We start from the raw sequence: 13991 nt of genomic DNA, 5'->3' as shown, positions 1-13991 counted from the left end.
GGACAATCGAAACACCTATGCCAGAGTCCTGTTTGTGGATTATAGTCGAGTCTTCAATACCATCATTCCTGACCTCCTCCACAATAAACTGGCCCAGCTGAATATCCACCCCTCCATCTGTTAGTGGATTACTGATTTCCTCACCAACAGAAGGCAGTATGTCAGGATGGGCCCTCATCTGTCTCAGCTCCGCACAGTTAACACCGGTGCTCTTCAGGGCTGTGTGCTCTCTCCCCCTTGCTCTACTCCCTGTACACCAATGACTGTACCACTGGTGACACATCTGTCAAGACCATCAAATATGCAGATGACACCACCACGGTTGGCCTCATCACTAATAATGACGAGACTGCCTACCGGAGGGAGGTCGGCCGCCTGGTGTCCTCGTCTGCAGCCAATAACCTGGAACTCAACAACACCAAGACAGTGGAGGTGATTATGGACTTCCGAAAAAAGGCTCCTACTCACTCTCCACTGGTCATCAATAACTCCCCTGTCACAATAGTGGATGAATTCAAGCTTCTGGGCACTACCATCCCCAACAAACTAAAATGGGATAACAACATCACCCATTTAGTGAAAAATGGCCAGCAGCGTTTGTTCTTCCTTCTTCCGTCAGCTGAAGAGACTTCACATCAGTCGTCACATCCTGGTCCAGTTCTACAGGGCCGTCATAGAGAGCATCCTAACATCTTCCATCACTGTCTGGTACGACTCTGCGTCTGCCCGATCCAAGGCCAAGCTACAAAGAGTCGTACGGACAGCTGAGCGGATCATTGGCTGCTCCCTGCCTCGCATCACAGACCTCCATAGCTTCAGATCATTGAAGATCACCCCTCACATCCAGCTCACAGCTTGTTTGAATTACTCCCTTCTGGACAACGGTACAGGCCCATCAGGTCAAAAACATCACGCCACAGTTTCTTCTCCAAAGCCATAGCCCTCCTCAATAACTCCTGATCACTTTACATGTTTTTGCACTAAGTTGTACAGTATATTTATTCACTCATATTGGTACTGTATATATTGTCTTGAGTATTGTTGTGATGTCGTCTTGTTGTATGTACTGTAGCTTGTTCAGCATGGAGAATACCAACCAAGTAATGTTCCTAGTGCACTGCACATGGTGAATAAAGTTGAATTGAATTGAATTGAAAATGGTCTTGGACCAAAATACATATCAGATCTCCTTCCACCCTATATTACAGCAAGGCCCCTAAGGTGAGACTAATCAGCTAATCATTCCAAGAGTGAAAAGAAAATACGGTGCAGCAGCTTTTAGTCACTCTGCCGCATGCTCCTGGAACAAACTCTCTGAAGAAATCAAACAGGCCCAAACTTTTTTTATTTTTTTTATCTAAGCTAAAAAAAACTGTTTTGCAACAAACACTAACACTTCCATTCATGTCTTTTTATTCATTTCCATTATCGTATTCATTATATTATTAATGTTTATATATACAGTATATCTATTCTTGTCATTTTATTTTTATTTTTTAATCTGTTTACTATTCTCCTCTTGATGTATTTCTTTTGCCATATATAAGCACTTTGAATTGCCCCTGTTGTATGAAATGTGCTATACAAATAAACTTGCCTTGCCTTGGATCTGCTAGAACACTGTACAACAAAACTGGATCTGCTAGAACACTGTACAACAACCCCCCCCCCCCCCTCCCCCCCCACACAGCCAGTTAGCCGTGAAACCCCAGCACCTGCATGGCTGGGCCCTGTACTACACAGCCTTCCCCTCTGCTCTACTCCCGCCATCAAAGAAAAAGAAGAAGGAGAAGGAGAAGGAGAGGAAAAGAGAAAAAGCTGTACTAAATTAATAAATACCAAGATGGATGAGAAGGGAAAAGGAGGGAACAGAAGGATGGAGGGAAGAGGGATGGAAGGAAGAACCACCCACTCTGAGGCCAGGGTTTTGGGGACAGCAAAGTGATCCAAGTCAGGAGACGGGATTGGAGAGTGAATGGAGAGTGACTGAGCTATTGCAAGAAGCGAGAGTGGAGTGGAGGGATAAATAGAGGGAGGGAGGGAGGGTTGGTCCTGAAACATTTAAGGTTGAGAGTGAGTGTGTGGTCCATTAAGGGGAGGGGGGGGGGGGGGCATCTGATGGGAGCGGGGTCCCTAGTGATCTGTGCCCAGGTCAACACAGCCATCTGGATACCCCTAGGATAACTCACTACAAGGAAGGATGAGTCTAATCAACCAAGACATCCCCTATAATCCCAAAAGGAGTCGCAACCCCGAGTCATCCATTAGGAATAAAGCGCTTCCATGTTGGCTGTGGCCTCATTCCCCACGAAAATGCTACATATCCTCGGGAATGGTCTGCGATGGTTCCTCTTTTTTTTTTTTATTATACGATTTTAGCTTGTGTATCTCTTTAGCTTGTGTATCTGTTTTTTGTTTGTTGGTGTCCTTGAGTTTGAGAAAAATAAATAATGATTTATTATTTATAACTTATTATTCTTATTCTATTCCATGCATTACAATGAGCCCGTCCACTGATCTCAAATGCATAGAATCAAATGAGGTTCTAGGGACACGTAGAATTGAATGCTGCTCTAGGGGTACACAGAATTGAGTGAGGTTCTATCTACGGGTACACAGGAGTGAATGAGGTTCTATCTACGGGTACACAGGATTGAATGAGGTTCTAGGGGTATGTAGGATTGCGTCGTTCAGTACCAGGAGGAGAGGCTGGTGGAGGTAGAAATTAACGGGCGGGCTCATTGGAACGCATGGTTGCAGGCGTCTGATACCTTTCCTCATTCCACTCCACTACAACCATCCTGCCATTCCCTCGTGCCACTACTCAACACGAAGGATCAATCAACCTCTTCTACTGTCAACAACATTTCTATTCGAGTCACTCACTGAGAGTAGCAGGGGCTGTCGTAGGTGGTCTAGGGGGATAGTGAGTTGGACTGGTGATAAGACTGGGCCAGATAAGGCCATGTGTTCAAATCCCACCTGGGAACACCACCACTAGTGGGTCCTTGAGTAAGGCACTCAGCCCTAAATTTCTCCAGGGAGACTGTCCTTGTAATCTCTAATTGTAAATTGCTTTGGATAAAAGTGTCTGCTAAATGGTAAATGCGTATATATTGAGACAGTATACATGTAATGTGTATATATTGAGACAGTAAAAATGTAATGTGTGTACACATGTGTAAACATAGACTTACACATGAGCACACACACACACACACACACACACACACACACACACATCAAATAATGGGGGTAGAGATGGGAGGACAAGCTCATTGTAATGCAGGAATGGTATCAAATGTGTGTCTGATACCATTCCTCCTTCCAGTCTTTGATGCCATTCCACATGTTGGTTGCCCTTCCATTCATTTACAAGGAGACCCATCCTCTGATTTCTACCTCCACTAGCCTCCCCTGACTCAGGCTACGTACGGTAGGTGACGTACCCTTCCAGGCTGAAACACTTTTGCTTGTCAGTTCCTCGTACAGTGTAACGTGATGACCTACATAGCCGTCGACCACCACCCTGGCCAAGGGGCCACGTGCCACGTGAAAGACCAGACTAGTCCAGTACTGCTGAGGGATCCATGTTTCCAGCACCAAGGCCCGGGTTTGATGTCCAGGACCCCTTGACTCTCCAATCATGATATCCCACTTCTCTGTCTCCCCACTCAGCACACTAATCCAAGTGGTGGTGTGTGTGTGTGTGTGTGTGTGTGTGTGTGTTTGCGTGCCATAGTTGGAAAGATGATATGATTGGATTATGGAAGGGTGAAAGGATGGAAGTCAATCAGTGTATGATTCCATCAGCAGCCATTGGTAGACTGATAATAATAAACTTAGAGTAGACTTCTAAGAGTGATAACGTTCACTTAAGATGTGTGTAACATTAAGATGTGTGTAACATTAGGATATTGAATCAAAAAATGCACACCAATCATTTCTTGTTTAGTTTGTACTGGAACCAGATTATAATTATTTTTTTAAATGAAATAGAGCTTTGCAGATCTAATGATGAAAGAAAAGGATAACAAACTAGCATTCAAAACTAGGCAGAACTAGGCAACCTACAGGCAACTATACCACCATCAGATCAAAATAATAATAATAATAATAATAATAATAATAGTTTTATTACCATGCAATCAACTTCAGTCAATTGTTGGAATTTGGTATTTTACGCTCTAGGCCAGGGGTCGGCTATAGACGGCGACCCTGGAGCAATTAGGGGTTCCGTGCCTTGCTCAAGGACACCTCGACACATGGCCAGCCGGGGTTTGAACCACCAAACTGCCAATCTTGCAATCATTAGACGCCGGCTCTACCTCCTGAGCCACTGCCGCCCCCCACGGCAATGTGACAACGTGAACAGGCAACGCTTTCCCAATAATAATCATATCTGAAGCCACTTTCGTCTTCAAACTAGGAAAGATGAAAGCAATTGTTGCATAGAGCTAATTTTACTGTAAGATTACAAGTACCACACAAGTACAAGTACCAGACAACGAACGTTGTTCAACAGAGTGACAGCTCTGTGAAAGAAGCTGTTCTGGAGCCTGCTGGTGTGGGACCTGGGGATCCTGCACTTCTTGAGTCTCTTAGATGGTCGGGGATCAAACAGACTGTGGCTGGGGTGCGAGGTGTCCTTGATGATGCTTGCCAGCGCAGTTCAAGGGGAATTTCTCTTCTAGTGGCATTTCTCTTGTAGTGACCACAAAGATCTGAGGCTACTTCTATATAGGCTATAGGCTATACCATCTGTCCGCAAAGCACTATCACTCTCATAAAACATAGACTTACACATGAGCACACACGCACACACGCACACACACACACACACACACACACACACACACACACACACACACACACACACACACACACACACACACACACTCACACACTCACACACTCACACACTCACACACTCACACACTCACGTCAAATAAACAGAAGCCCTGTCACAGAAAACTGCCAGAACGTCAGACAAAAACCCATACACTCATGTGAAGAAATTAGGTCACCCCATGAAATATTTAGTTTTTTAAAAAAGAAATATGGACATGTAGGAGTCGGAGAGGACAAAGGGAACAGAGACTACGGTGAACGGTGAAAACAGAGTGTCAGCGTTTACTGACAGCGTTTACAACTAACATAGCAACAGTCAAAACCACCGGCTCTTACATGTTGAGTGAAACCCTCCTACGTCACAGGCTTGCGACTCAGCCTTAAAGTGCCCACGCTCTAATTCCCAACATACAAACATACTGGTGAATTATATAACAGTGGCCCTCAGTAGCATCCGCTACAGACATACAGTATATACTGTATATCATATATATCATATATATCAATCATCTTTTAAACAATATCTGTAGATAAAGGTAATGTAATTGAACCAAAAAGTAATGAAATGTTAACTTTGTCATAACAAAAACAATAACACCTATGCCCTAATAACTGGTATTGTCCCCCTGAAATAACCTCAATTAAATATTTCATATAACTGTTTACCAGTCTCTTACATCAACTGGGAGAACGTTGTTCCCACTCCTCCATGCAGAATTCTTTCAGCTGTGTGATGTTTGAGGGGCATCTTGCATGCACAGCCTGTTTGAAATCACCCCACAGCATCTCAATAGGATTGAGATCTGAGCTTTGACTTGGCCACTCCAGAACTCTCCATTTCTTTCTTTTGAGTCATTCCTTGGTGGATTATTCCTCAAGCGTCCTCTGATACAATACAGAATTCATAGTGGATTCTATGATGGTGAGCTGGGCTGGCCATGTCCTACTGCAGCAAAGCAGCCCCAAACCATGACATTTCCACCACCATGCTTCACAGTTGGCATGAGGTTCTTGTATTGGTTGAGTTCTGCATTTTATTTTTCTTCTATTCTTTTATTTCTCTCTCTCTCTCGTTCGGTAGACACGCGAACATTTTCGGTACGAATATGTGTACCGTTAAACCCCTACTCTTCCCTGTCGATCTCCCCTCCCCTCTCCTCTTTTTTCTTTCTCCCCTCTTCTATCATCTTCTATCATCTTCCTCTCTTCTCTCATTGTTGTTGTTTTTTTCCTCTACTCCCCATCCCTCTTATGTCTCCTCTCCTCCTCCTTATCCCCCTGTTCCTCATCTCTCTCTCTCTCTCTCTCTCTCTCTCTCTCTCTCTCTCTCTCTCTCTCTCTCTCTCTCTCTCTCTCTCTCTCTCGAAAAGCAGTCGACACAGCTTCTCTAGTTCACTCTGTTTCCCAGTAGTATTCTTAAAGGTTGATTCATCCTACTGCCTGGACAAATTCATTTGTTCCTACAATTTTTTAGTATAGAGTCCTCGAACACATGAAGCCTAAGATGCTGAAGCTGCCCCTGCTGCTACACATGCAGTCCACCCTTAATTCACTTACACTTTACATTCATTTGTTCTCACAACATGTCTGTTCTCTGTAAGTAATGTATGTAAAGCACTTTGAATTGCCCCTGTTGTATGAAATGTGCTCTATTCAAATAAACTTGCCTTGCCTAACTGCCTCTGAATATCCATAATGTATTATTGCCAGAAGCGATTAACAGCAGTAAGTGATAACTGCAGATAAGGCACATGAAATGATGATTGAATCGCTATGAACATTTAACTGCATGTTTAGCACATCACAACATGCTGATAGAACATCAACATGCTAAAAACACATAACTACACATAATTAGATGATCACATAGTTCTTGCTTTTGAACACTTCCTAAAACATACGTTTGTTTACAAGCCATGTATCACGAACCCAGTAGCCTGAAGCAGGACGGGACGCGATACAGTGAATCAAATTCACTAATTATTTAGTATAAGTAATTTAGTGATCCTAAAACTGTTGTTTGTTATATTGAGTGGGCTCTTCAACACTTAACACAGAAAACACTTTTCTTTTCTTAAAATAAACTTTTTGATCATTTTCATGACTTGAGAATTGCCGACATGCAGAAATGTTCACCAGACAGACACCAATACATACAGTATTTAGTTGTAATGAAACCTAGGACCAGCCTTTCAAATTCATTAATTCAATGTTGATGTGAAAGATGTTGTTAAACTGTTTGAAAAGTATTCTTCACATACCAGGGTCTGACTTGGAGAAGGTGTCCATGTCCAACAGGTTCCTGTGGAAACAGGAAAAAGAAGGAGGGAGTTAGAGAGGGAGGAAGAGATGAAGGGAGTTATGAAGAGATGAAGGGAATTAGAGAGGGAGGAATAGATGAAGGGAGTTAGAGAGGGAGGAAGAGATGAAGGGAGTTAGAGAGGGAGGAAGAGATGAAGGGAGTTATGAAGAGATAAAGGGAGTTATGAAGAGATTAAGGGAGTTAGAGAGGGAGGAAGAGATGAAGGGAGTTATGAAGAGATGAAGGGAGTTAGAGATGAAGGGAGTTAGAGAGGGAGGAATAGATGAAGGGAGTTATGTAGACATGAAGGGAGTTAGAGAGGGAGGAAGAGATGAAGGGAGTTATGAAGACATGAAGGGAATTAGAGAGGGAGTAAGAGATGAAGGGAGTTATGAAGAGATGAAGGGAGTTATGAAGAGATGAAGAGATGAAGGGAGTTAGAGAGGGAGGAATAGATGAAGGGAGTTAGAGATGAAGGGAGTTAGTAGGAAGAAGAGATGAAGAGATGAAGGGAGTTAGAGAGGAAGAGATGAAGGGAGTTAGAGGGAGGAAGAGATGAAGAGATGAAGGGAGTTAGAGAGGAAGAGATGAAGGGAGTTATGAAGAGATGAAGGGAGTTAGAGATAAAGAGATGAAGGGAGTTAGAGAGGAAGAGATGAAGGGAGTTAGAGAGGAAGAGATGAAGGGAGTTAGAGGGAGGAAGAGATGAAGAGATGAAGGGAGTTAGAGAGGAAGAGATGAAGGGAGTTATGAAGAGATGAAGGGAGTTAGAGATAAAGAGATGAAGGGAGTTAGAGAGGAAGAGATGAAGGGAGTTAGAGAGGAAGAGATGAAGGGAGTTAGAGAGGAAGAGATGAAGGGAGTTAGAGAGGAAGAGATGAAGGGAGTTAGATGTGTTGATCTCCCCTCAGTCACTGAGTCAGTGGACTTCTATAACCAGTCTCTGCGCAGTCTCTTGGACCGCCTCGCCCCTCTCAAACCCCGAACAGTCTCCTTCTCAGACTCAGCCCCCTGGTACACCTGCGAGCTGCGGAAGATGAGGACGGCTGGGCATGTCCTTGAGCGGCGTCTCAAGGCCTCGGGACTGACTGTTCCTAAACAGGCCTACAGAGAACATCAAAAGGCCTACGCTAAATCCCTCAGAGATGCTCGCCTCACAGTTCTACTCTAACATCATCAACAATAGCCCTGGCAACTCTAAGCAACTCTTCACTACCATAAACCACCTTCTCAAATCACAAACTCTCTTGCACTCAGAGGCCACAGAGGAGAGGTGCAACAACTTCATCACTTTTTTCAGGAAAAAAGTTGACAACATTCGCCGTCCTACATGCCCCGACTACTGACCCACAGCCTGGGATTGCCCAACCTCTCTCCTGTTTTTCAGTTATCACACAGTGAGAGGTTGAGGACATCATTAGGACGATGAAGCCTTCCACCTGCGCCCTGGACCCCTTCCCCACAGCCCTGGTGAAGTCCAATCTCTCCGCCATAAGTCCTCTCATCACCAAGATCATCAACCACTCCCTCCAGGCCGGCCATGTCCCATCTGCACTGAAAACTGCTGTCATCAGACCACTTCTCAAAAAACCCAACTTAGACCCAGAAGTCCTCGCCAACCACAGGCCCATCTCCAACCTTCCATTCATATCCAAGGTACTGGAGAACGCAGTTGCCGTTAAACTCAAGGATTACTTAAATCAAAATAATCTCTGAGTTTTTTTAGTCCGGCTTCCACCCTGGCCACAGCACGGAAACGGCTCTGGTCAGGGTCACCAACGACCTCCTGATGACAGCAGATACTGGCTCCCCATCCCTCCTCTACCTGGATTTAACAGCAGCTTTTGACACCGACCCTCACCTCACCTACGAGACCCACATCAAACACTTGTGCAAGACGTCCTTCTACCACCTGAGGAACATTGCCAAACTCCGTCCCGCACTGCCAGATGCAGAGAAGCTCGTCCACGCCTTTGTCTCCTCCAGGCTGGACTACTGCAATGCACTCCTCATTGGGACTCCTAGTAACTGCCTCCAGAAACTTAAATACATCCAGAACAGCGCTGCTAGGATCCTGATGAGGGTGCCCAAATATGATCACATCACCCCCATCCTCAAATCACTTCACTGGCTCCCCGTCTCCCTCAGAATTGAATTCAAGGTCTCCCTCCTCACCCACCAGTGCATTCACGGAACTGCCCCCCCCCCCCCCTACCTCAAGGAACTCCTCCATACCCCTCAGACCTCCTCACGCACCCTCCGTTCTACTGCCACCAACCTCCTCAAGACCCCCAGGACCAAGCTCCGCACCATGGGAGATGGGGCTTTCTGCTCGGCTGCTCCCAGGCTGTGGAATGCTCTCCCTGACCACCTAAGGGCACCACTGTCTGTGGATGCTTTTAAACGATTTAATAGAGCCTTTTATTAGCCTTTTTTAAATTGAAAATGTTTATTGTTTTATCTTTCTTCTTGTTTTTAATCTGTAGCACTTTGAGATTTCTTTATGTTAAGTGCATTACAAATAAAATGTATTATTATTATTATTTATTATTATTACAGTACAGACAGGTAGTGGACATTCAACAAGGAGACATGTCGACCAAATCAGGAAGCGCCACACAACAACGATCAGCGAGACAACTACGTCTGAGCAGACTACAGAGCCTATCAACCTACCAGGTCCAGGACCTTCATCAGAGGCCTTGCCGGAGGATTCTGTCGTTACCGCTCCAGTCAGTGAGAGAGTAACAGCCCCTACAGGTGTTCCTGAACAGCCTCCTGCTGACAGTCCGCTGGACGGGAGAGCAGAGCCTCCATCGGCACTACGTCGCTCCATGGGGACAAAACAGACTCCTACTCATCTGAAAGACTTTGTATGATAATAGTGAGCTCCCTCAAGAAAGAGCAAGAATGCACTCTGTTGGGAGGGTGACAGTCTACCCACCTTTCTAGTTTTTCGAGTGAAGGATATATGTGACGCGGTCTGGTGAAATGTGCAACCAGAAGGCAAAGTCATTTTTCTGTTTTTTTACATGTGCTTGAACTACGGATTGTAAGCTTTCAAATGATGTGTCATACATTGAAATAGAAAAATTGAACACGACAGGCGTATTTGAATGTTGGTACACCTCAAACACTGAATGGGAGAAAAGTGACTCTAAGCGCAGCCACAGCTACGAACGCTACTAACAGCTAGCGGCTAACAAAACACATCGCTACGAAGGTCTAAACTGTATTTTAATAACATCACAACATGCTGAGAGAACATCGACATGCTAAAAACACATAACTACACATAACAAAATGAACACACAGTTCTTGCTTTTGAACACGAGCTAAAACGAAAGTATGTTTACAAGTCAAGTCTCCCTTACCGGTAGCCTCCGGCAAAGGAGAATAGTGAATCCAATTCACAAATTATAAGTATTTAGTGATCGTTAAACTGTTGTTTATTATATCGAGTGGGTACTTTAAAACTTCAAGTTGGTGTTATGAAAAAAAACGAAAACTAGATATTGTTGACAAAACAAGTTTCACTTTCACTTTTTGACCCCTTTGAGTGAGCGTGTTTGCAAGTTCACCAGACCGCTGGGCCCTATTCCATGAAGCTCGATAAAGGTCTAAGCCTCGATAAAGTTTTAAGCCTCGAAAATGTTAGCTTGCGTTCGGTGCCATCAATGTGGCTCAAATAATTCGCTGCTTGGTTGAGCTCCTTCTGAGTCAGATATAATTAGCCTGGTCCCGACCAGGCTAAAACACAGGCTATAGTCATCCGTGCGTCAAAAAAGGCTCACAGGCGGAAACTAAACCCTGAACGAAAGTTCCTCATGTGTCTTTTAGGAAATATTAGTTCCCACTTCACACGAGATAGATAGATTAGATAGTTTGACTGTGTGATAGATAGATAATTTGATATTTTGAAAGTGTGATCGATCGATAGATAGTTTGATTGTGTGATAGATAACTTGATATTTTGAAAGTGTGATAGATAGATAAAGAAAAGAGTGTAAAAAAAAAAAGAAGTAATTGTCTCAACTTGCATTGCCGTCATGACAGCGGTCTAGCTAGCGTAGTGGTTAAGGCTGTGGACTCGAGTTCCAAAGGTTGAGAGTTCGAGACTTGACTAAGTCATTCATTTTTTTTTTTTTTACATTTAACCGAAGATTTCATGCAAAGGTTTCAAACACCATTGTAATCGTGTCAGTTCTTGTAAATTAGCCTGCACCATAATTTTATAGCCTACAATACTTTTTTAGATGAGATTTTAGATTAGATTCAGACAACGAAATGCAGTAAAAAGTGCGCCTGAAGAGGGATTCGAACCACTGATATAAAATGTCGAATAAATCCTATGGCAGCAGTCAATACCACTACGCCATTGTGGCGATATGATGGTTTGTAGCCTGCTGCGGATATCACCACAGTAGCAATATTCATTTATTAAAATATGAACATATAACAATAACTGGGGCTGTATGACCTACGCATTTAATCGGTCAGCAATTTCTTGCCAAACCATTTCCCTCGCCTTGTTAATTGCGGCAGTATTGCACTATTTTACATCTTATTTTTCCGTCTTCATAAAAATCAATAATTCGGAATGCTGCGCAAATGTAGTACCCCTGCAGAGTGGAGTATCTTCATTTCGACAGATCGACACTTCAGGGCTTTTTATGTCTGCGTGCACGCGCCCATATCGAAGATTTGTAAGCCTGTCTTCTGTGAACACTGATGACACAAGGCTGATCCTCATTCGAGGAATCACCTGAGGCTTGAATACCAATCTCGAGGTCCCTGAGCGCCGCATTTAATTATAGCGCCGCTATATTAAGCCACCGTTAGTGAAACGGACCCCAGCTGCACATATATATATATTAGTCCTTGGGCCAAACCATTTTTCACTACCAAATTCTGGGCAAATCCTAGATGTGATTTTCTTATTCCTATACATCCCTAGATTATGTTTTGATATGATAGACCTTTTGGATTGGCAGCTTATTAGTAGTTATCACCTCGTAAAGGTACGGAGTGCTTTTTTCAAAACCGCAGTTTTGCCTAGAAAAGTCCCCTGCCATATCCTGCTCCCCTTCGCATGATTCGCGCCTAGCTGTGCTGTGATTGTGATAGAGACATGAGCCCTTTCATGTTCTTTATGCGCCTGAGTCTCCTAAACACGTAGAGACCAACCCCGAGTCGATCAATGATTCCTACGATGAGCTATGGTAACTTTACCGCACCTACCCCCTACCGATGAATGCCTAATTTTTGCGGTTTTCCGGAGGTATTGTGCGGTAGGTGCGGGAAAGTTACCATAGCTCAGCGTAGGAAGCTCTGATCGACTCGGGATTGGTCTCTACTTGTTCAGGAGACCCAGGCGCATAAAGCTAACCTGGCTCATGTCTCTATCACAAGCACAGCCCGAGCTATGCGCGACTGACGCGAAGGGGAGCAGAATATGGACGGGGACTTTTTGATGGGTAAAACATTTTACCTAATAGATATCACCATGAAACTTCCCCAGTTGATTACTTACATTGAGACAAAAAAAAATTGTATTACAAGTTTTCAGAAATGTTCTGTTTAAATATGCAAATGATGTATTATCTACTTAAAATATGAGTTAATTTGCATATCTTTAAAGAACATTTGGACCACAGATTGGATAAAGACAGTAATTAATTACTATACATCCCTAGATTATTATTTGATGTGATAGACCTTGTTGGACCTTGTTGTTAGTAGTTTAATACCTTATCCCCTCTTAAAGTATGGACTGCTGTCATTTAAAATGTGTGTTAGCCTACGTTCTGTACGGGAGTGGACCAGAATGCAGGACACTGAGGCGGAGGCAGATGAACAGTTACATTTATTTAGCCCACAAGGCAGTGAAAGCTGTAGGTGTATGGAGTCCGGTGGTAGGTGTGGTCCAAAATTGGGAGATGTTTTCTGATTTCTGCCGCCCTCAACAAAGTTCTCCATAAGTCCAGGTTTTGGGGTGACACCAGGTTTGAGTTGGAGTCATCATCAGAGCAGTGGATGATGCTGTCCATCATCAGAGCAGTGGATGATGCTGTCCATGATCAGAGCAGTGGGTGATGCTGTCCATGATCAGAGCAGTGGATGATGCTGTCCATGACAGAGCAGTGGATGATGCTGTCCATGATCAGAGCAGTGGATGATGCTGTCCATGATCAGAGCAGTGGATGATGCTGTCCATGACAGAGCAGTGGATGATGCTGTCCATGATCAGAGCAGTGGATGATGCTGTCCATCATCAGAGCAGTGGATGATGCTGTCCATGATCAGAGCAGTGGATGATGCTGTCCATGATCAGAGCAGTGGATGATGCTGTCCATGATCAGAGCAGTGGATGATGCTGTCCATCATCAGAGCAGTGGATGATGCTGTCCATGCCGCTTTCTTGGCAGGTTGCTGCTGCATTCACCTGAAGTTGGATCCATCATTAGACTTACACTTACTGCTGATGATGTGGGTCTCTGAAATAGAGGAATACATCTAGTTTGACATTAAATTACCAACCTTATTCTAAACTAAAATATTGTCAGGGTGCAGTAATTGGGGCAGATCTCATTACAACTTAGAGGGGCTACAAACAAGGAATCTTCTGTAAATTTAATGTAAATTAAGTTACATTAATATTACTACAATATAAAACCCTGTCTCAAGCCTGGGTACACAACAGGCTACTTTGCTAGTTTAGCTAGCTAACTAAAGTGTTATTAACTATAAATAATAATAATGCATTTTATTTGTATTGCACTTTTCATTCAAAAGAATCTCAGAGTGCTACAGAGTAAAAAAAACTAAAACATAATAA

General features: G+C 43.7%; 1 protein-coding gene across 1 annotated transcript in view; it reads right to left on the bottom strand.

Moving 5' to 3' along the window:
• The window catches only part of LOC308171122 (copine-9-like), a gene marked incomplete at both ends in the record, with an annotated part of 110213 nt that overhangs the window by 87227 nt on the left and 8995 nt on the right, over window positions 1–13991 (bottom strand). Inside the window, 1 exon segment of the mRNA XM_080545993.1 lies at window positions 7113–7153. Coding sequence (XP_080402119.1) covers window positions 7113–7153 — 41 coding nt within the window.

The sequence above is a fragment of the Nansenia antarctica genome (genome assembly GCF_963989245.1).
Source record: "Nansenia antarctica genome assembly, chromosome: 15".
NCBI classification, from domain to species: domain Eukaryota; kingdom Metazoa; phylum Chordata; class Actinopteri; order Argentiniformes; family Microstomatidae; genus Nansenia; species Nansenia antarctica.
Note: the sequence above shows the minus strand (reverse complement) of the source record. Positions and strands in the feature narration are given on the sequence as shown.